This window comes from Pomacea canaliculata, linkage group LG8, assembly GCF_003073045.1.
Source record: "Pomacea canaliculata isolate SZHN2017 linkage group LG8, ASM307304v1, whole genome shotgun sequence".
Lineage (NCBI taxonomy): Eukaryota > Metazoa > Mollusca > Gastropoda > Architaenioglossa > Ampullariidae > Pomacea > Pomacea canaliculata.
Genome location: NC_037597.1, coordinates 22,442,160 through 22,466,683, shown reverse-complemented (window position 1 = coordinate 22,466,683; position 24,524 = coordinate 22,442,160). Strand labels below are relative to the sequence as shown.

Sequence of the window (24,524 nt, the reverse complement as noted above, 5' to 3'; positions counted from 1 at the left end):
CTCTTGTCCCCAAAACAATAACATATTGTCATGGGCTTGCCAGCTACAGTGCAAGAAAGTTATGTAACTCCACTTTTATATATACCGCTTACCCACCATTGAGTCATGTCAATGTGCATTAAAAACATAGTTTTTCTGTGAGCACTTCTCCTAAACACACTTCACTGCTAACACCCTCCCCTCAACCTTTTATATCTCTTGATTAGTCCATCCTGCCTTGGATATTGTTTATTAATTTTTTAGATAGGTTCTTACTGCTACTGTTTTCTTTGTGCCTGTTATACTTTATCCTAGTAGTTTCATATCTTTCTGTTTCTTCATGTACTGCATGTTAAGTCTTTGTGTCAAGCTCTTAGTGCATGAGGATGATTCTGATTATATAAAGTGCACATTTATTATCATTATTGTCTCAGATGCTGTAAGCATATCAGAAAAGAGTTTTCAGCACCAGTAGATATTGATAAGGACGATGTAAGTTACTAAAGTTGATAGGTCTATACTTAAAAACAGAATTTGATTTCTTTTGAAAATTCCAGGCATCAATAACTTGACAAAGAGGATTCCACTTTTGTTTTGACTTCATGAAAATTCGTGGTTTTGTTCATAAACGATAGGCATTTCTTTTGTTCATTGTTTGCAAGCCATCTGCCCTCTTCCTGTAGATCTCTGGTTTGCTCATTTCATTATCATAGGATGAACATGGAAAATAGTTTTTTCTGTTTGTTATCGTGATCATAGCAGTCACTTGAGGTAAAAAATCATGCCTAATTAGCAAATGGTTGAAGCTTTCCCATTGGCTAAGGCCTTGACAGTATAGACATACTCATGTATAATGCTCATGTCTGTTGTGTTGACCTACCTATGTGTATGGTGGTGTTTGTTACTGTCTTTCTTGAGAACAGAAAGGATGTGTTCAGCCAGATGTGAGCTCTACTCAATCATTAGAAAACATAATTGCGATCACTAGTCCTTTATTGCCATTGTGTAGGTCTGTAGCTTATGTTGTTAAGGCAGCAGGCTTGTGGTCCGTTAATTTTTACGAATTCATTCATGGATCAAAATGGCAATGTTCTTGTGACATGTGACACTTGGTAGCTTTTGTACAGATGGACAAACAGATGCAGACACCAAAGTCTTTTTTTCAATGAACACACATTTTTAATACAAAAAAGACATTTTTGGAAAGATTTTAATAGGAAAGCAGTAAATGACCTTTGTTTCTGATGTAACAATGAAATGATAAATCATGATAATCATTACTTTCATTTTTTTAGATGTGGGGTTAGTGGACTTGTTATAATCTTTCAACACTTGCCATTATATGAGATCTGCCGAATGTCAGATTTTCACTCATGGACACTGTCCTCTCTTTTGTCCAGCTCTGTTATCTCCTGGCCTATACTCTCTTTTGTGTTACATTTTTAAATACTGCATACCTTACGATTGAGGTATTTGCTTGATTTAAAAAAAAATATTCGTAGGTGTTAAAGTTTTTGTTAAAGAAGGATCTTTCTTTTGTTTCCTATTTTTATAGCTTACATTCTTAAAAGTCCAGTCAGGGACTTGGATGCATAGAGGAAGATGATCAGGTTTTTAAAGCAGAGGGGAAACATCATTTCTGATAGATTTGCTTTGGTTGGTAGTGTTGCTGTTGTCTTTCTTGGCTTTGCACTTTCATCCACCCCACCTGATATCGAGTATCTGGTTCAGATGGTCTCAGAGTCACACCTTCATCAATCTCTTATTTACGTTGATTCACTGTTCTATATAATGTTAACTTGATGCCTTGTCAAGATGTGACGAGATCAAGCTCTTGTCTCTTGCCATGTGAATACTGAGTGAAATACCAATGCACTTGAAAAGAAACACCTAAAAGATAAATGAGATGATAACATTTTCAACACAAGTGAGCATAATATTTACAAGTGTAAAGGATATACCGATGAAACAAGGTGAACCTTAGGCAATGTTTTATCATACTTTCCAAGTAAAATAAAAAGGGAGATAATTCGCATCAGACAACTCAGAGCAAATGACCACGTAAAGGAGTTAGCTCCCTTGTTTGACACAATGAGGCACCTTGCGTTTTCCTACTGGAAATTTTCAGCCGTATAAAAACATTTTGTTTTATACTTTGTCTGTAACGTCAGTATTTCCACGTATAACCAAAGTTATGATGTAAAATATGCTATAGCTATATAATTGAGACTCGGAAAAAATACTGGTATTTCGATCAACACTCGACCATAATTTGGAAAGTTCGGTCGAGTGCCTATCAGTTCAAGTGTCGACAACTTTTTTGTTTTGTGATGACCCTGTATATACGTGTGTATATATATATATACAGGTTAAAAAAAATACACACGAGAGGGTGAAAACAGCACCAGGACGGGTGTTTACTGCTTGAAATCTACGCACAATAAAATTATCTCTTCTCCCTTTATTGTTTCTGCAATAATCGCCTAGGTATGCTTAAAGTCTCGGGCAATTTTCTAGCACGATGGTCGAGTGCCGAGGTACTCCTGTACCATCAAACGTTTTGAATTTCAGAGCCTAGACCGATGCCTTCTTTTTGTGTGTGTGTGAAAAAGGTTAATGAAAAACATCATGCAGTCATTTCAAAGCTATTAGTATATATGCAAAATAGTCAAATATCACACTCCATACTCCTGTTAATGTGAAATTACATTTGATATGCGAGTACATTTCACGTATGTATATGCCTGCCTGTGGGTGAGCAGACCATCATGCACCGCAAGGGTACCGTCAACCTTACAGTCTCCCACTTCAGAATAAAGCACAATTGAAAGAAAGTGCACAATGCATGATGTCAATGTTTTGTACAAGATTATCAGAATTGATAAGTCGTGCCTTTAGTGATGCACGCACCAGTTCATTTATAGAAACACTTGTGACATGAAAAAGCAGTCTGATCATGCTCTTGTCATAATACTGCAAGCGTGAGCAGTGCTCAGTGAAGTGGGCTACACACATACCATGATACAGATGACAGTGCTGCATGGCAAGAAACAGGTCCCGCAGAGTACACACTGTCAAGATGGAGCGGGGGAAGAGGAAGAAAAACGGATATTTGCAAGCAACACATTTAGTTACACTAGAGATGCATCATCTTCAGCATGTGGTGCCGTGAACGTCTTTACGAGAGAAAATGAGATCCACACGTGTCGATAGAATGAAACACAAGACACACCCTCAATACCGATCATGTCTTTTAACTCGAGCAGTTCAGACCCTCTCTAGCTATGTCTTAGAAGGTTGTCTCACATCTGGATCTTCTTTCGGCGTGCAGCTTTTAAGGGCAGACAGCTTACACACCCTCAAAATAACACGAAGCGAGTATGTGTGGTAGAAATGTCGGAAAAGGCCAATACAACCAAAGCAAAAATAACCTGCTAGCTATCAGCGAGGAGTCTGTACGTGTTGTGAGAAAACATCTTTTCGCTTACAGTTCTTCAAGTGGATCGAGCAAATACGAACCACACATCCTTCATCTTGCCATGTGGATTTCTATAGACACGACGTTTACATGTTTTGTTGTGTGTGTCCGTATATATATATATTATTGTTTTTATTTTTTGTCAAGCTCTTTGAGTTAACCTTTGATAGTGGATATAAAGCGCCCTATAAATTAACTTTATAATAATAATAATACTACAGAGTTATTATTTATTGAAAGGGTCATAACGTCATCAGGCGCCATCTTGGTGGTCCAGCTCTCTAGTCTAGAAGTACGCGATGAACCTGTTGATTAATTTTTTTTCTATAGTATGTCAAATCTCTTCTGTGTTTTTAAATTTGAAATAATAGTCTGGAATATCAGAACGGTGGTTTCATTGCACAATCATTAGCTGCTCAACCAAGATGGTGTCTCGTGCTTCCTGTTCCAGTATTCTCCTTAGTCTCGGTAGACAAACACTATACGAACTGAAACTGGCCTATAGAGCGGTGGGTGAACATGTTCAGGTGACAGGGTGGCTTCTTGTTCTGAAACAGAGGGATGCGGGTAGTGGCTGGGATGTATAGGAGATGGCGGAGGCGGAAGGCAGCCGCACATCAAAAGTAGTCAGCTGTCCAGCAAGGGCTGTTCGACATACCCGGGGTGCGGCGCTAGACCTACGACCAGCGGTCAGCGGACTGACTGATCGGACGGCGCGCGAAACGAGTGCGTACCATGAGACAATGACGGTTACAGGTGAGCTGGACAGAGGCGAGCCGCTCAGGTGCGAGCAATCAAAAGCACGGCTGTGATTAAGACAAAAACTTCTGTCTCGTCTCTCCCAAAAAAATTACTTAATTGCACATGGGCAGGAAGACTTCAAGAATGTCACAGACCCTCCTGGTCATCTAATCTTCTGCTTCACAGGGTGCCCTTATTAAATCACAGCTGCTGCTATCATCTACCAATCACACCTCGTCGCCAGACGATGACACAAGTCGGTTTTACATTGTTGAAAGTCAGTCGGAATTTAAACCGCGACACATGTGTGCTTTGCTGTACCATTACTTCCAGCTTCTAATGGTGCTGATAAACAAAACTTAAGGCATAATGAGAATAGATGTGATGATGTGACGATCAAGGATAACAGAGTATGAAAGTGTCTGGCTTGAGACTGTCATGGAGGTCGCAGACACACTTGCCTATAGTGTCAGTAATGCCCTGTGTAGATACTCTGTGACACATTTACCTACACCTGCCAGCACTTATAGAAGTTTGTAAATGACACTTGCCTGGTCTCTTCCATCCGCCGCACGACACTTGGCAAGCAAGTGTCAGTAGTGACTCGCAAGACACATTTGGCAAGTCACGACTGCGAGACTAAATGTGTCATTTACCATCTCATGTTCTAGATGAGAAGCATCTGTCACTGCAGTGTCAGTCACAAAGAATGACAGATGTTAGACATGACATTTTTTTTTAACACGCAGGATGACTTTCAGAGTTCCCTCCAACAATTCCTCCTCTTTCAGCGTTCCTTCCTTCAAAAATTAAGCTCACCTGAAGTGCGGCAGGTGTGAAGAAATTCAGAAACGTATTGCATTTCCTTTAGAGAAATCCTACTCTCGGGCTGTCTTTTTTTTCTAGTCCATTAGCAAACCTAATCAGCAGATGCCAGGCTATGCAATCAATACGGATCCCACGTGACACTGATAACGCTGTCGACGATGAGGACCACAGAAAGGGACTGAAATCTTGTCAGTTGATGTCTTTTTGCAGATTCGGTATCCGTGGGGACAACAAGAAAGCATAGCCTGGAAAAAAAAGAAAAAGGCAAAGATGGATGTGTCATTAAATGTTGTAGGAAGAGGAATGTAGATCAACAGGGTGATAAAGATAAAAACGATAACTTAATGATTGCAGCAATGTTCAGAACTCGTGGTGTCTTGTAGTTTGTGTGATGAATGTGAAGGAGGGATGTGGGAAGGAGGGAGGGAGGATGCTGGTCAGACTTCAAGCTCGTGCCTGAACTTTATTTTCAACAAGAGTTTGCAGTCATGTTGAGAAAGACTCTCGTAACAAACATTAACACTGAGTTCTTCAGCTGTCCCGAGACCACGAAGTGCGAACCTCACTTATTTTTCTCCCTCTGTCGTAATTTTTCTTTCAAATTTTAACACCTAAAATTACAGCAGTAAAGAAAGAACTCTCGATGTAGGGATTTAAATGACAATATCCTCCAGCGGATAGCAAAACTTAATTGATTGTTATTCCTGTCGGCTTAGTTCTCTTTTCTTCTTTCCTCTTTTCTCTCGTTTTTTTCTCTCTTTTTATCTCTCTTTCTCTCGCTTTTCTGACCTTTGTTAAACCAGCAAATCAGCTTAACGACCCTTCATCTTCAAAACTAAGGCTAGGTTTTGTCTTCCACCAGAATGTAATGGGAGATCAGCACAATTCTTTATGGAACCAAGAGAAATATTTTCTGATTTTGACGCCAGTCCAAACACGTGCATCCACCCACGCTCCCACCTACCCGGGGACATGGAACAATGAACTCATTCATCATACTGCATTGATTTAACATTTCCTGGCCTGCCTCGCAGACATTCTCTTGTATTCTCAATACTGGAATACTGAATATTTACATTCCCTGTAAATATTGATGATAAAACTTGGAAAGTCGGATGACAATGCCCACCCTGGATCATCGCGATCTATCCGAACGTGCCGTTGACGATGCTATGGTAAACTAGTTCATGTCTTTTCCCCTCCAGATACTGTATGGAGGGTATTTATAACCATCCACGCATTGCCAAGGTAACAAACTGTATTGTGGAGAGGCATGCATGACGGTGACGTATGGCCGACAGCCTGTTCCTTGGCTTTAGATACGAGGCTATTTGAGGAGGTCGTAATCAGCCCTTGGCTAACTCCGCCCACGCAGGTGCCTGACAGGTAGATGGATGACTCTCCTTAACTGTGCGAGTGCTGTGTGGACACGAGGCTGGTCTCTGTGTAGACAAGGGTCGTAGACTTGACGTCAGGTCATAAACGTTTCTCTCGGGGATATCGGGGTCGTCCATCGTGAAATCAAAGCTCCCCGGGCATGTTGGAAGTTGCAGTTTAAAAAAATTATAGGAGTAGTTACGACCTTTGTATGTGTCTAGACTAGAAAACTCTTTTTTTCCCCAGTAATTTTTTTTTTGTTTTTTTGTGACAGGCCCTTGATCTTGACATCTGCGAGGACGTTTTCTTAAAAAAATATAATTTAATAGTGATCACATTTAAACGATATCGATTTTAATGTTTATGTTATCTGATCTTTAACGACTTATCGTCGAGAAATGTCAAAAGAGATGTCAATGACAAAACTTTGCTTGCTAGGATGGGTCTAAAATATGTGATTGATGATAGCAGCGATGATGATATGACGACGATCACCACCATCATGATGATGACGACGATGACAAAAGTCGTTAATAAAACATCTTAGCAAACCAAGCGTCAGCAACAAATATCAAAAAAGAGAAGAAAAGCGCAAATGAAGCTGAGAGCTAAAGAGAGCATCTTACCAATGGTTCCGACAACTCCAGGCATTCGTAAGGTAAGGCCTTCATCTTTGCTAGGGAGGGATTCCATTGGCCCCACTGTCATGGAGCGGGGAGATGTTCTTGGGAGTGGAGGTCTTGGTGGGGGATCCCGAGCCACTGTTGATTCCCTGCGCCATCTTGGAGACGATGTAGTCGAAGACGTGTTTCCAGGCCAACTCAGCCTCCACCGTGAAGTCCTCGGCCAGCGCCTTCTTCAGGGCGTCTCGCACTGCCGGCCACATGTACTGCAGCCACAGCCAACAGTCCACGCACGATTAAAGGACTAGAACATTTATTTCTGGTAAAACAAGATGATATTTCTAAACATCTGGGTGAATACCACTCAGCCATTCTCTATAAACATCCCCATGCGTACACAGAGGTTACAACAGTGACACCAAGATAGGTCTCATGATCACGTGCTCCCTGCTCTCTCGATGGTCGAGGTCTTCACAGCTTAAACATCCATGTGTCTGTGTTGTTGTGTATGTGTATGTTCATCTAACAGTGTCAATGAGATGTAAACTCATTACACAGATATAAACTCATTACACAGTGCTAATAATACCTTTCCTATTCCCACGATAATATTGAAGATTTAAGTAAGATCACGTTGAAGGCAATGAACGCCGTGACAAACAGAAGAAAAGCTGTGTGAGTGAATGAATGAACAATCTGTTCACTGGGGGGGGAAGGGTCAAGAGTTCACTTCTCTATCAGAGCTCTCCTCCGACTGGTTCCGCCTTGCCAGTTTCAGGATGAAATGAATGAATTGAGGATGATTATGTTTGGCTTTATGGGCAGTACAGTGGTGGCATCCCAATCCAGCGGGAATATTCCTGTAACCTTTTTTTCAACGAACTTTTCCCTCCCTGCCTCCGAGAGTTTGGGGAAAGGATACCCAACTCAGTAGAGGGCTGAGGAAGGCAGGAGGGAGGACATGGGCACGGCACTCATAACTCCAGACAGAAGTGAGGTCTCAATCACTTTTCTCACCAACGACTAAAATGTTAAGAGACGATTTCACTTCCTAAAGCTAAATTGTTTATTTACTATTTTGCCCGTTAGTGTAAAGTCTGTTTGCCAGAAGATAATATTACTACACTAGTCCTTGTAAATCATGGTTTGCGCTTTTAACATCTTTAAACCGAAATATATGAATGAGGTTTTATGTCTTACAGGGTACCGTGAAGTAAACAATAGCAAGAACAATCAGTGTCAAGGCAAATTGATAGCAAATAATGTGATATTTTGCAGATTTATTGTATGGTTCAAGAACTGAAAAACAACAAATGTCATATTCCACTAAAACGACCAGATTTCTGCTCAAAAATATCATGAATACATTTTCCCGTGTCACGCTTGTATAGAACTTCTATTTTGGGATTTGTTTTGCTAATCTAATCACATTTTGACCGGATATGAATGGTTGTCATTTGGAAAACTGCAGACTTTGGCAAGTTGATGGCAATGTGCTTGTTCAGTTAGAAAATTCTGGCAATGAAGCTGAAGGTAGGCGGTATGAAATCGATCTCACACAGAAAGACCAGGCTGACTGTAGACTGCGATTTTCCACGCTCCGGTGATTTTGCCCACTTGCTATGATGTGGAAGGGAAGAAACGATTGTTCGAGACCATTTATGGGCAAAGCATGACACGACACGCACGCGCAGAAAAACAAACAACAAACAGGACAGACAGAACGACAAACAGCAGGCAGGCCCAGACATACAGACAAACAAACAAACAAACAAACAAACAAACAAACAAACAAACAAACAAACAAACAAACAAACAAACCGGTATCGGACGGAGATGACGACAAACAGCAGGCAGGCCCAGACAAAGAAACAAAGAAACAAAAAAAAAGAAAGAAAGAAAGAAAGAAACAAACAAACAAACAAACAAACAAACAAACAAACAAACAAACAAACAAACAAACAGACATACAAACATACTGGTATCATTTCTGACTTGACGTTGTACATCTTGTGGCGCTCCCCCAGCTCGGCCAGACCCTTCGACAGGAACGAGGAGTCGTCCAAACTGTCCACCGCCTTGTCGAGGGCCGTCATGACGACGTTGGCATGGTTACCAAGCTTGTTGCGGTCGAAGTCGTATTCTCCTGTTTCTGTCTGTGTCATCATTCGCTTAAAGAACTTCTTGAAGTCACTCTGCAGCTCAAACAGTCTGTAATCAGCAGGGCAAAGAGAAAGGCGCTCAACGGAGGATTTCAAGAGAAAACAAAAACAGTTTATGATCTCTCTCTCTCACACAGCGACACATAATTAAACTGGCTCGTAGTCCAAAAAGTAACTGATACAAACAAATATAACACACAACTGAAAATGTCAAGACCCATCTCGAATCAGGAACCCACTGAATATTTTCTTTCCTGTCAGAGATAAACAACGAAATGTCCACAGTGTTTATTGCTGAGACAATAGCTGCACATAATCCATACACTTGAAACAATTTAAATAGTAACAAAATCTATAAAGTCAAAAATATATTATTAGTACCAATCAACAAAGAAACAACAGAATCTGTAACGGGCAGCAGTCTAATAGTAAACTTTACTTGTTGACGAAGACAGTAACACGAGTCTGTTCCAAGGTATCTATTCGCTTGAACTTTGCAAACTCTTATCAATTTTTTTCTCTGTAAATGTCAGCTTTCTGGTGTTTGTTCAGAAAACACGAGGATGTTCCCAACATGCACCAGGCGGAGGAGGACTGATTTATCCACGAAGGTAACAGGCAGAGAAGGTTGCGCTCCCCCTTCTATCTGGCCAGTTTCACGGTGAACCACTTACACTTCGCGGGCTTTAGACCCCTAAGGGTACGGAGCCTTAACCTTGTTTTTCAACCCTTCTAATTAGTGCCAATTATGTCACAGAGCTCGTGTCATTCAGTCCTGCATTATCTGATATGTAATCAAGCTTCATGTGGAAAGTCTTTTCACACCCTAACCCCTCTCCCGACACTTTCCCCATCCACACCCTCCCTCATTCCCAGAAAAAAAGTAGAAAGAGAACAACTGACACGATTTCTTTCTGCAGCAATAAGAACAGTACCTTGTCCTCATATCGCTGTCTTCATCAGTAGACTCCTTGTGATGAGCTGACGTGTAAACTTTATCTTGCCGAGCATTCACACCCTTTGACCCTCCCGAGAGAAGCAGCCATTTAGCTGAAGAGTTTTCACCACCTCCGTCACGTGACTCTAGGTCCTAATTCTAGAATAAATTTCAAACGGGATTTTCCAGAAAACAAAGTATCATTCTCTGGGAAAAGCTGACATAAATTATTTCTCTCCACGCCGGTCAGGACATAAATAACGCGGAGACGCCATTCCGGAGGTCTGTGAGATGTGACCAGGAGGTTAATGTGAGGAGATGCTTTGTTGTTGTTTTCTTTGATAACGGCTTGATTGCATTTAAATTTTAGAGGGCTTACAGGCATAAGGGAACAAAACAAATAAATGTGTCAGGTTGATTTTGAATATCGTCCCGAGAGAGGGTAAAAATGAATGACAAATCGTTTCTGTGAAAAAAACCGAAAGATGGTTTGGTTTTTACGGCCAACAGAGTTCATGACCTCCGTTCCGTTTGTTTGGGCAGTCATTTTCAGTGGTTCGAGCTGTTTGAGTTCGGAAAATTGGCTTTAAAAGTTCGAACAGTAAGTGTAAGTGTTAGTGCTGTCACAAACTTAATGCTGAACTTAAGAGCGTTGACCTCTGAGAGGTTCCATTCACAAGCATGAGGCCGGACGCCATTGCTGGTGCACGTGTTGCAGTGTACCTGTCTGACACTCACTTGCACTTCACGCTCATCTCACGCTCTGCTGCTCTCCTCTTCACAGAAGTCCTTGTGTTTGGCCAGCAGCTATCTTATCTCAGTTATCTGCCCCAGTAGCACGACATCCTCCCTTCCGTGGGTCCGGGCCCAATCGCAGCAGCGGGGTTGTGACCACCTGCATCCAGGTCAGGGCGTGCACCTGGTGGAGAACTCCAGATCTCTCCCTACGTCATCATCTTCCGCCAGGTGTCTTCCTTCATCCGGTACAAAGGGAGGTAATATTTGGGAAAAGTAAGCACAACTCCAGACCTACTTTATTTTATTTTTATTCCTTCCCACCTTAATCACTTCTTCCCTCTTATCTTCATAACACTATCTGGGGAAAAAAACTGCGAAGGTCGCAGCATATCGAAGTAGGTTCGGTTTGTTCGCAGGAGGTGCTAGATGTCAGCCTATCTTTATATTTTAAAAATATGAAACCCACTTTTTATTTCATTTTTCGCTCGTTACCGTTCGTCGTGGTTTGGCATTGATTTCATTGCTCCTGTCTTACTGTAATTATGGGAATGTCTTTCAGTCCAGTGTAATTACGGAAATATTGGTGTGAGCCCTGTAATAGTGGGAATGTGGGAGAACTAGGTGTTATTATGAAAATTTACGACCTTTCTGTACAGTTTAATTGTGGGAATATACGATCTCTTACAGTGTAAGTATAATTTGTCTTTCTGCACTAAGAGAATTTGTTTTTTGTTTTATTTTTTGACTCGACTGGCCATCTCGACCGCAACAAAAAAAGGAAAAGAAAAGAAAAGAAAAAAAGAGAAAAGAAAATGAAAGAAAAGAAAAGAAAAGAAAAATACTACAGTGAGACGATTTGATGCCTGACCATTCAGAAGAGTTCTTTATGCAAAACCTATCTGGGGATTATGCTAATTATGTATTAAAATTCTAATTTAAATTTGATAAGTAACATAAAACTGCTAAATCAATGAACATTTTAATCATCTCCAATTAAAGATTTTAAAAAGATCACGTGTTTATGTTGTGCTTTCGTTACTAGCCAACGCTCGTTCTTTAATAATTCTGGTGATATCAGTTTGTTGAAATGTGTAGCGATTTGTCTCTGTTTTATTTGGTTATAGGATCTTTTGTTTGTTTTTAAACCCCTGAGTTCTTCTCTGAAGCTGTTGCTGATAACAAGATTATTGCTGTTAAAACTGTATTAACATTTCCAGAGCAAGTGTTCCAAATTTATAAACCACTTTCAAAACGTGTCGAAGTGACGAGACACATCTAAATGATTTGTGAGCAATTTATTTTACACATTTGCTTCTTAGAGCAGTTTTAAAGTTCAGAAACATGTGCAACCAGTTACTGAACTCATTTTCCTCTCCGTTATTCAACACTTTTCGGGGTTTGGGCAAATATTCCGAGATTAAGAACGATTGACGGAGACGAGGACACGCAGTCCCACGTGTCGTAATGACACCGAGTGTCATGTCAGTATGATGACACATCCTCGCCGAGAAATAACAAAATTATTTTTTAAAAAAAGAAGGAAAGAGTCCCATACCCTAGAAGTAGTAAACTTAAGTGGTTCATCGTGTCTAGGGCAGGATGATAGAGATGAAGGACAACCCTTTCCTTCCTCAGCCCTTCCCGCGCCGTATAAATGCCATGCCCGTGTTTGCTGGGTGCGCGGTGACAGTTTGGGAACCAAACTTGAAAATTAGTTTAGACTTCAACTAGTTCCATAATCAAACATGTTAACCACAATTCCTTGAAGCCTCCCTGAGAAACTTCATCCAACCAAGAGGTGGGGATGAGGAGAATAGAGTGCGAGGAAGAAGAAATGTGGATTGGGGACTGGAAGAGAGGTGAACGAAAGAAGGAGAAAGGAAGAGAGCAAAGGAGGAGAAAAACAAAGAAAGAAGAGATTTCCTCCATGCCCTTCTCTGCCAGCTCCTTGGCCCAGCACTAAGGTTCCACTCATGAAGGTAGTTGACCGACATTTTGCACAGGAGGTCATCAAGAATATGGTCAGCTACAGCTCCTTTGATGGCACTACAATGGTCCTTAGTGTCAGCCCGCGACTACAAACGGCTTTGTGGACCCAGTGACATGCTTCATTCGACATGTCACCGATGGTGAGATGATAACTATTCAGATGACACGTCACGGATTGTATATTGGTGACATTTTGACTGTCCCGCCACACGGGGACGAACGTGTCTTGCCGGACACACACACTCACAGAAATAGTTTTGCCCATGGTGGGATACGAGCCAGAAGCTTTAAAACAAGAAAACATCCGCTTTAAACTTCTCACTTGTAAATTCCGCATGAATAATTACCCGCTTTTATCACTCCATGACGCACGTGTCGCAGGAAAAAAGAGAAAAAAAAAAAGAATTAAAAAGGCCGCTATCTGGTTCTGAAAGGTCCACCTTCTTCATTTGCAAATTTCTTGGGTTCCGCGCTCCTAATCTTTAATAACTATGTTAATTTTTTGCCGGTGGCACAGGAAGGGACTTGTCTGGGACAGACGACGATCTGTATGGCCATCAACATCACAATAATCGTTAGATTTCCATTAGCGACATTCTAGCGGCCAATAATTCTCTGGGGGTTTCTCCTCGGAGTATAGACATTATGGCTCGGTGCCGGTCTTTGAGACAGACATGAAAGGTGGTCTTGCCAAAGCCATGACAAATGTATGTTGTTGAAAGCCAGCCAGAAAGAAAGGGTTAAAAACAGTCTGTGGACTTAGCACTCGAAGGTTGTTCTCTCTCTCTCACACACACACTCTTTTTGTCTCTTCGTGTCCAAGAGATCAACTGTAGGTAGGTAAGAGACTACGCCATATTTTCGACACCAAGCATTCTTACCTTTTATTATTTTTATCATGATGAATATTTGTTCGGAAATATACAATAATTAAAGAAAAAATATCAAAAATATTTTTTTTCACAAATTTTCTTTATGATCGTACTAAAAAAGGTAAGAATACTATGCCACTGACATACTAAAGTTTATCTCTTGGACACGGATCTCCTGGTGTCCTTCCCAGCATTCCTGCCATGAGTAAAGCTCATTCCGTGGCAGACATGACAGACACTCATTCCACCTAAATGCTGTTTATGCCTATTTCATCGCATGCCCTTTGATCATCACGACAGCTGTCGTCAACGAGTCTGCCGTCTGCTGCCCCCTCGGTGCTTGGCGCTCGCTGTACCTGACCTGTGACGTGTTGTGGCGATCACTACGTCACGATAGTACCGAACGCGAGTCCCGCCATGTTGCCGCCGTCTGTTCCCCGCTTCACGTTAATAATGCACGGGGTGGCTCCTGGTCACACACACCGTCGTGGAGAAGTTTCTGGAAGCCATTAGCAAGCGAAGGCGGGGAAGCCAGCCACCATTCGCTCTGTAGATTGAATTTAACGTGCGAGAGGAATGTGTGGCGGCCATCTTCCTTCTTAAGTGTTGCTGTAATGTAACACAACACTAAACACCCAAGTCTCAGCATTCTATGCTTACATAAGAAGATATTTCATTTATTCATTGGAAAGAAACATAAAAACATCATCTTTCTCTTTACTTTGAACTAGAAGCAGGGAATGGAGTGATAGATTGTAAATTATCATGAAAGCTCTTCGCGGGAGAGTAGTAACGAACTTGGACAAGGAATGGAGCTGAGGAAATGGAAACTGGTTGAAGGAGATGGAGAACAGCCACTTGTGCTTGTCGGTGTTTTTATTTGTTGTCTTGGTTAATTAATAAGAGGCATTAAAAAATGTTAATTAAAAAATACAGTCGCTGACGGTTTCTGTTTGGAGTTTCCGAGTGAGGTACCTGGAACATCAGAAATGAAAGAAATTTGCTGACAGGTCCCTCTGTGTCGGAGGCAATTAACATCTCGTTTCTGTCTTCTTTCATCTTTCATCGGGAGACTGCGAGGTAACTTACGGCCTGGCATAAGGCCGAGGGCTTTATTCTTTTCCATGGGAGGAAAACTGACAGGAAACGGTTGTGTGTGTGTGTGCGCGCGCTTGTGTGAGGAAGATAAAGAAATGGGTTATCTGATGGAAACAAATCTTCCATCTTGTGGTGATATTCATGGGATGGGAAAATGGCGCCTGGAGATTCCCTGAAGAAATCCCCCGACGGCCAGAGTTGGGACCATATTCAGAGAGCTACGTCAGCCCTAAGAGGAGATCTGAACCCTGGACAAGGTAGCTAGCATGCGACTTGCTACTGCACCCAGAGGGAGAGAGAGTTGGGGATGACAGAGAGAGAGAGACAGAAAGAGATGACAGAGAGAGAGATGGGGAAAAGAGATACGACTGTTGTGGTATGTGTCCTGTCTATCCCGTAATAGGCGTCCCTTGCTTGTCCCTCAAAATTTGCGTGATGATGTATTATTATTATTATTATTATTATTATTATTATTATTATTATTATTATTATTATTATTATTATTATTATTATTATTGGCTTAATATACATTTATGTTTCTATGAAAAAAAGTTTATAGATTGACTGAAATCTGCGATTGCCTTAGCAGGCCCGGAAGTTCCCAAACACTACTTTACCGGAAGCTAATCAAAGATAAATTAAAGAAACCTCCGACACAGAAGAGTTCTTCTCCCGCACATTACATGTTGGCAAATTAGACTGGGAGCCCGTGCTTATCGCTGTGAGGCCGCACAATCACTTATCTGTACCTGTCCTCTCCTCCCCGTCTACACCCCGCTCCCACCCGACTCACCACCCGCGCCTCCAAATTAGGCGCACAGTGAATATTACAATCTAATTATCTGTAAAAATGTAAGCAGCGGATAACGAACTTAAAACTTCGTTATAGCAGGGAATAAAATTTCACTGCTGCTCCTGGGTTACTTGGCAAGTAACAGGTGTCACGCACACTTGTTCGTGTTCCGGTGCTAGAGAGCTCTCCACTCAAGTGCTGTCGCGCATCCTCATCCGCGGTAAGAAAAGGTTCGGGTGTCTTTTTTCCTTCCCTCCTGGGAGCGGAGTTTGCAGTAAGTTGATTTTGACAAAGTCAGATGACCTCTTGGGGTAGAGGAATGAGAAGTGAGATTGCAAGGGAGGATGAGAGCGAGGCTGCAGGGAGAGGTGGACACAGGAGTAGTGTGTGTCAGGGTGGTTTGGTAGAGGTGGTCATCTTGGTTTGATGAATGATCACGTGACAGTGAGATGGAATTGAAATATGACCATTGATGATGATGATGATGACGACGATGACGATGATGATGTATGTTTATAAAATCAAGATAACAACCACGTGTTTGTGTTGTTCCGTGCCGGAAGCAGCTCACTGCGCATGCTTGGCTATGGGCCAGTGCTCACTGGTAGATGATCAACAATTTAAATTTTTTTAATCGAGTTCTCTATGCCTTTGTATAACTAGACCTTACTTGCCCGTCAGTCTGCTACTAAAACTCAAGTTGTGTGTGTGTGAGAGAGTGTGTGTGTGTGTGTGTGAGTGTGTGTGAACGTGCACGTAGCTACATTTCCTTACTCAGCATCCTCAGCCTGTTACTATGGGCACTCAGCTCTCCGTGTAAGTGAAGATGCCTGGTTAAATTACACCACAGACAACTCCAGTCGCGGTGGCTCGAGTCTTTTTTCCGGACATAAAGAGCAGGGAAACGTGAGTGCATGGGAGGGAGAAACGAAAGGAGGCATGGATTCAAAAAAGAGCGAGAGAAAGCCCACAAACATGCAGAGAGACGGTGGTTGCTGTGGGCAAGCTACAAAGAGCAAAAAAAAAAAAGGAAATGAAATTTTAAAATATTTGAAGTGATGACAGTCGTCACAACACTGGTTCTTATCGATGCACAAGGAGACAGACAGGAAGTAGGAGAAGTCTGAGAGAGTTCACTGGCAAGATCAAATTACAGATAATGACAGCAAATTGTATTGAAGCATTTTGGAGTCCAAGCCCGTAACCATGGGATTCACTTGTCAGACAGTCCAGACATGAATAAGTTACAGTCAGGTAAACTAAAGCCAGTACAGCCATGCATACAGCCAGTGGATATTGTCTTCAAGCTTTGTCTGTCATCTAAAGTAGCAGTCCTGCAAGCCCACCTTGCTACTGTCAACTGTCATCTATTATTTACAGGCTGACATCTTCACAGGATGTGCTCTTATTAGTCAAACTGTCATCACTTTGATAGAAACCTGTCAGCCAGTCACCTACTTTCTTATATCCTGCGGTACATGAGATGAGACTTTCTGTCTTTAAGCATTAAGCTAAACCCACCTAGCCTTTTATCCTATACCCATGACTCTTCCGCGCTTTCCTACGTGGCCATCACGTAATATGTACGTAACTTCATCTACCCCACCGTTATGACCTCGGCCTACCTAACATTACAAAAGGCAGCTGGGTGCGTAACGAGCACAAAGCTTAATGGCTGCAGAACTGTAAGTGGCTTACTGTGTCTAGGGCACGACATGCGAAAGGTGAAAGCATGCCTTCCTTTACCTCTACCTACATTACCTCCCACGATAAAATCGAAGTTGAGAACACTAAGCATGATACTGCACACCCCCACATTATCCCTTAAGACATCGTGTCTTACATCAACCGTTATTTACAGCATCTAACATGTTCACCACAGAGGTAACCAGGTGACACTGATATCTGTCACCATCTGTTTTCAGTTAGCCCAGTAACTACTGACTGATTAAAAATCTTTTTGGAGAGAAAACAATCCCCGAAAATAAATAAAATACATAAGGAAAGTTTTGAATGCCATCCATAAAATCTCGATCTTCCTATCACTAGGTTGTGGACCAGGTGGCGGAGGTTCACTCGGAAGCGACGCGACAGAAGACGTTGCGACTGTTGATGGGCGGATGCGGAGCGATCTTTCAACTCAAAGGTCACGCGATCAGGAGGCGACAGGGTCATTGCCTCCATGCCAGAAGTCTTTCAATTATCTGCTGGAGTTTATTTGTTACTGGAACTTGTTTGAAGTTCCTTCGGTACACAGCCGATTGTATTATTTTAAGGTGATTAAACACTTCATTCTTCCTAGTCACAACATCCGAGTTATGTCTGTAACACCACGTGACACAAACACAAAGTATTGTGGAAATAACTGTAGATTAGCTTTTACTTACGAATATTATGGTTGAACAAGTATGAATAAATCTGCGGTATACAATGATTCTATAAGGATAGCTGTGAAAAAGGAAAAAAAATGGCTGAAGTGGGCGAACGAGATAATATAAATATATATATACTCTCTTACACACACATTCTCTTTCTCCCAAACACCCTCTCTCTCTCCACATAATCTTTCTGCTTACAGATGCTCAAAGGAACAGTGAAGCTTGTTCTCTGGGGATGAACTGAGCTCAGTTTATCAAGTTCACACGCAAGTGTCATGTATACGTCACAGACTGTAAGTATGGTGTGTTGTTAGCCACAATCAAGCTCAGTGTGAACTCAGCTCACAAGTCGAGGTCTTTCAAGTGCTTTCCTGACATTGGCGCTGGTGTCGCCATCAGTCGTCAGGTGGAGCGATTGCACCGTTAATACATCAAGGTTGTCAGCGCACACGGTTTCCAGAACAATGGCGGCACCGTTTCTCTTTGACAAGGCCTGGGAGGGAGTTGGGGGGAAGGAAGCCATGATGTAGGTCCTGCAGCCGGCAACAGTCCCTCATTCTTCTTCCTGTCTTTGACGAGAAGTCTTTTGTGAGGAAAATAGAGTTTTCGGTCAAGCCGGAATGGTTTCGTGTAGACAGTAGTCTACGTCTGCACGCGCGTTCTCGTGCGGTGTGTCAAAGTAGTGTCTGATAGTGCGTACGCGCGTTGGAACCAATGGAAACTATGAATGAGATGTTTGTCTATTTTTAGGCTTTTGTTGTACCTACGGTGATACGTATGTGGCTTTTGAGGGACGGAGAGAGAAAGAGAGAGCAAACATTGCGAGTGTTTGTGACGTCATTCTGTATATACAAGCATTGCGAGTGTTTGTGACGTCAATCAGTCTACACAAGCATTGCGAGTGTTTGTGACGTCAATACAAGCATTGCGAGTGGTTGTGACGTCAATCTGTCTTTACAAGCATTGCGAGTGTTTGTGACGTAGATTGTGCCTGTGGAGGTCTATAAGCACGCTCTGTAACTCTAGGCATTTGCACACTGATTGTGGAGAACTTTGTCAACTGATGAATCTCTGCAGAGTTCTCCAAGGCTATAGGTGAACGTCACGTGATTTTCCTGATTCAGTATGGCGGCCGTGTAAATCAAACGCGGTACATGCACTAAAAAAAAAAAAAAAACAATTCCCCTTCCCCTTAAAAAAACCCCACTCAACATACAAATTAGGATGTGATGTCACAACTCCATTTTTTTTTTTTTTTTTTTTTTTTTTTTTTGATGCCTTATGTCTCGGAAGCGAGAGGTAAAAGTACTTGATCTGTTTCACATCCTGTCTGATTTCCCTTCTACTGTCAGTTTTGGATGCCGGCCATCACGATGCTCAGTCCCACCGGAATCGCTCATTTTGAATGGCTTGTACAGACTGAGAAGTGGACTCGCACTTCCCCGACCCCGGTTGTGAGAGCAACTTTGCATCATTTAGATGTTCCAACACATTTACAAACACCTGCTTTGTCTTAGCGATAAACTCTTGCCCCTTCGATACTGAACACGTCTCAATGAAAGCAGACGACACTATAAATGACTTGGGTCGTGATGTTCAGAAGTTTCTAAGACACAACTCGAAGGGCCTGAAGTTTTCTAAAGTAGAGAGAAAGGATGGTTTAGTCATCATCCCTTGTTGCCTAAAACATCCCTCTTAACGCGAATACCATCCTCACTCTCCCCTGTAGTAAAAGCCAAGATATCTGAACTCTAATTCAGTTTAAATATAAACACAGTTTAGCTGACTGTCACCACCTGCTCGCACTTAGCAACCTTGTGCATGCGGCTCCATGTCTTCCTGTCTCTCGGTTCATTTACATACCTCCTGCCCTTCCCGTCTTTAGCCCTCCCGCAGCTGACGCCATCTTTCAAAGCTAATCCCCAATTAGCTTTCATCGATGTTTGGATTGCTGATGCCGGATAGGTCCCTAGAGAACAGCTGACGAAAATAAAAAAAGAGGGGAGAGAGGGGGAGAGAGAGACTGCTGGTCCACTTTGACCAGACGTTGAGGATCGTGTAACAAGAAGCTACATAAGTGTGTAATAAAATATGATAAGGAGCATGTACTACAGGAAAATAAACATATAAATCACACTTCCCCGATTCCTCTTCTCCTTTTGCCCGAACTTCGTCTTCTCATGTTAAGAGTCAGCCTACTCCAAAATGGCGGCTAATTTTGAACCAACCACAGGGAACATTCGTAACACCGTGGCTTTTTCACTTTTTTGGAAACTGGTTCAGAAAACAACACATCTTCAGAAATGTATGTACGATACAAAAAAAAGCCAACAGATAATTCTTCATTTGATAAGGAATATCCTGTGAGTATAAACGTGTGTATATATATCTCTACAGACTCCTTCTCTTGTTATTGATAACTCTCTCGTAACATCTGCAGCAACTTTTTTGCAACCCAAAGCGTTATGAGTCTTTTTTTCCCCCGTGTGAAGGTTTGACTGTAATTGAGCCTCCTGGTAACAAAGAGATATCACAGGGTTGCACTCAATCAATCAGATCGATATTCTTTCTCCCGAGTAATGAACTCCAGATTGTGGGCAATGGCAGGTTAGACGGAGAAGCAGGCTTTGTGGGATTTTCCTGGCTCCTGTCTGTCATCCCTTCCTACATGTTGATCAGATGGCTTCTGTCATCCACTCCTACACATTGACCAGATGGAGCAGAGTCGGATGGCTCCTGTCATCCAGTCCTACACATTGGTCAGATGGCTCCTGTCATCCAGTCCTACACATTGGTCAGATGGCTCCTGTCATCCACTCCTAGACATTGGTCAGATGGCTTCTGTCATCCCTTCCTACACATTGATCAGATGGAGCAGAGTCGGATGGCTTCTGTCATTCTTTCATCATTGACCAAATGAGCGGAAAAAGAAACAGTGACCTGTCAGACTAACGATCGTAAGAAACTGATTGACTGATTGTCAAATAGAGTGAAAATTAAATATATTGTCAGACTGACTGCATAAAAACTTGGTTATACAACTACGACTGATAATTTGACACCTGTTTTGTGCGCTAACTACACTAAAGTTATGAGCTACTAACTACACTAAAGTTATGAGTTACTAACTACACTAAAATTATGAGCCACTAACTACACTAAACTTTAGTTACTGACATGAGTTACTAACTACACTACAGCATAGAAAGCGTTCTTCATATTCTTATTTCCGTTCTTTTTCTGTTCTTTCTCGTGTTCCTCCTCCCTCTCAGTGTCGACAAAAATTTGAATCAGAAGCAATCTAGCCCGCGGTTTATTTTTCTGCCTGTTATCGCTGACCGCACAGCACGAAGCCATCTTGCCAGCCAAGATGGCGGCCATGTCGATGAAGCAGCGTTTTCATCCGGTAAACGGTGTGTACATCAGATGCCGCGCGACCTGATGTCCTGACAACGCACGGAGACAATACTGGAATTGAAAACAGGGAGGTCTTTTGAATGGTTTTCTTTACTTAAAAAAAAATAGATGGAAAAGGAAGCTAGAGCAGTGTGTCTGTGGTTCCCCAACTCACCCACTTTCTCCCCGTCAGAGAAGACCAGGGAAGGTGAGGTCTTTGTCGAGGGCATCGTGGAGAAATCAAAACAAGCTCCTTGTTTCTGAAGTTATAAAGCGGTGTTCAGACCTTGCTGGTGTTGTTTTACCCCTGGGGTCGTAGTTATAAATCGTAGGAGAAGATGTCTAGGGATAATGAAACATAAACTAATACCTGTTGGGCCTAGGAATAGCATTGAAACAAAATTTTAAGATTGAGGTCCCGAGTTTGCCATGGAAAAACGACATGTCATCGCTTTATAACTACAGCTTGGACAAATACATCAGATGCGATCTCATGTGTGTGTATGTGTGTGTGTGTATGTGTGTGTATGTGTGTGTATGTGTGGAATGATTGCCGCACTAGAGGTTACATCAACCCCCACAAATCAAACGTTCGTCAGAAACCATATTTTGCCCTCTATCTACACCCTGTGGCCCACAAGGAAATTCAAAACAACAACAACAACTGTGTTGCATTGAAAGGTTGATCACATGGGAAGTTTCTGATCTTTCATTCAAAGATAGCTATGCAAAAAAAAAAAAAAAATTTCCTTTGACACGCACTTTCTCAGCTTCAAAGGGCAGGCTGCTCGTGAACCGTTTAAAAGGACCTCGCACCCTCTGCCGGTTGTTCTTAGATTCTTTTCTCTCCTCTGCTTCCTTCTTATTATCCTTACTCCCATGGCGGCGCTTGTCGAGCGGATAGAACGAGCGGGTGGGAACTGCTTGTCTTTCATGAGTCGGTAGAACTGTCATCTTGCCATGTTTGCCTGGCTTTACACATGTCACGTGTCCGACTGGTTGTTGGAGCTTGATGCCAAGGTGGCTGTATTCGGTTAATTGGATCCACATCTCACGAGAAATGACGTGGGCTGGAAGCGAGATCTGAACCACAGCCTGCGAGCTTGTCAGGGTGACAATGAGATATCCGACAAAACGCAAAGGAAATTAGTTAAAGATCGTAAAACTTCACACCTGTGGTGGATGAGAACATTATGAAGAGCTAAAGCGAGATAAATCTTTTGTCTGCTGTTTGAGAAAGGCTAGGTTGACATTATGTACCAAAGCAGTGACATTAAAATAAAAGGTTTAAAAAAGTCTGAAGTGGAGTGAAATCGTCATCTAGCGAATGAAACTTCATATTATTGAAAAAATATGATATAAACTCCTCAGCAGCAAAACTGATCTTCGCAAAATTCAAACAAATGATGTGGAAGCGGGAGAGAGGAATCGGGTACCTGGGGAAGGATCACGTGATTTTATCCGAAGCTTACAGTGTCATCCCAAACGGTCCTTGTCGCTGGATAACTCGCCCACGTCTGTGACGAGACCGGTCAACGGCTGTTGGGAGACCAAGGAGTGACGTGCTGCTGAAAATAGTCTTCATCACCCTGCCCAGGACTTCATGTTTTCTGGAATCGGAGTGGCCATTGCAAGGCCATGTCTGTGTTCTGTGCTGTCAGGTGACTGAGGAAACGGAGGTGATCAAAAAAGAGAGGAAAGAGAGGACCGTTGGTCAGAGGGTCATGCCGCTAGACTCGTGCAGACGGGGTATCATCGCGGGACAAGTTCTTTTTAATAGAATGGCTGGAGTTTTTAAAGCAGATTTACACGTTTATCATCATAAGAAAAAATGTTTATACCCGCCCTCTTCAAGCAACTTTACGAACTTTGAACTTTGAACTTTACCCAAGGCACTATGATCGCCCCCTTGCTTGCGTCATCAATGTGTTGCTGACATTCTGCTGAATTTTTATCCTTTGAGGTTTGGCTGTAGTTCAGTCTGCGTGTCGCCACCAGCGCTACCCAACACATCCGTGATGACAGCAGCATCAGCAACACCAGCAACACCTGCATTTTCATCCGCATCCCCACGATAAGGTTAGAGGTAACTTGAAGAAAGTTTTCGACTGAGTCTCGTGCCAGGTCACATGATCCAACCAGACCGGCTTACGTCATTTGACAGTTGCAAGTGTTCCTGGTGTACTACGAGTGTGAGAACCGTGTTTCGTACAAAGTCGTCTGTGACGTTCAGAACATTACTTTGTGGAGACTCAGCAGAACGCTTAGTTTTATTTTATATATATCTTATTATATATATCCTGAGGACTAGGGACGTCTTCTGCCTCCAGAACACCACTTAGTGCAGATTGATGAGAACACTGACACAACGACTGGGTTATAGCATCGAGAACACACATAAGCACGCATGTACATTCACACACACTCGTGCGTATACACAAGAAATTAAAAAAAAGAACCGGAGAGATAGCGGATGCTGTAACAACTTGTCAACAATTGTCATCATTAACTGCTCAACGAGCACCTTCCTGCACATGTTATTCTCTCCTCACGAGTCCCCCTCTCCCCGCACTCTTCCCCCAACCTCCGCCACATAAACACTCAAGTTCCGACTGAAAACGTCAGAGGTCATCATGCCAGAAACCACTCATAATAAATTAATGTCATTATTAAGGATCTCTTCATTCATTCTCTATTCTTCTCTTAAATTTTCGCTGCCTCTACAGCATAACGTGCATTTTTTCAATCACCAGCAGAGGGCGTATCGTCGTCCCCTGTGGTGGCTATCGTCGCGAACATGTGAACATGAACATCACAATGACTTACTGTATGAACATGAATATCCCATCGACATACTATGTAAACGTGAACATCCCATCGACTTACCGTATGAACATGAACATCTGTCGACTTACTGTGTGAACATGAACATCTGTCGACTTACCGTGTGAACATGAACATCCCTGTACCCGGGATGTCCTGTTTGACGATCGCCCACGTATGACGAATGACCTCGATCTCCTCCACGGTGAGGAAATCCCCGAGTTCCTTTTCGTCTTCACAATCCTCCTTTTGGGACGACTTGGCGTTTTGACAGCCCATCTCGCCCTCTTTCCGCTGTCAACCAGGTGTGAG

At 42.4% G+C, this 24,524-nt stretch overlaps 1 protein-coding gene across 1 annotated transcript; it reads right to left on the bottom strand.

Annotated features, from left to right (window-relative positions):
* Nucleotides 1–1,135: 1,135 nt before the first annotated feature.
* On the bottom strand, nt 1,136–24,524 carry LOC112570078 (neuroglobin-like). Its single transcript, XM_025248296.1, has 4 exons — nt 24,334–24,524; nt 9,006–9,237; nt 7,030–7,292; nt 1,136–5,271 (listed from the first exon to the last, which is right to left on the bottom strand). The coding sequence occupies exons 1-3, from the start codon at nt 24,489–24,491 to the stop codon at nt 7,080–7,082; spliced, it is 603 nt and encodes a 200-aa protein (XP_025104081.1). The 5' UTR covers nt 24,492–24,524; the 3' UTR covers nt 1,136–5,271; nt 7,030–7,079.

Bases quoted from the DNA above. Each gene is read 5' to 3' on its own strand.
- LOC112570078 (XM_025248296.1), bottom strand. From the start codon at position 24,491: ATGGGCTGTCAAAACGCCAAGTCGTCCCAAAAGGAGGATTGTGAAGAC. The intron at 9,238-24,333 runs GTAAGTCGACAG...TGCTGATTACAG, and splicing joins GGGATGTTCATGTTCACACG to ACTGTTTGAGCTGCAGAGTG. The intron at 7,293-9,005 runs GTATGTTTGTAT...CTGTGGCTGCAG, and splicing joins TCAAGTCAGAAATGATACCA to TACATGTGGCCGGCAGTGCG.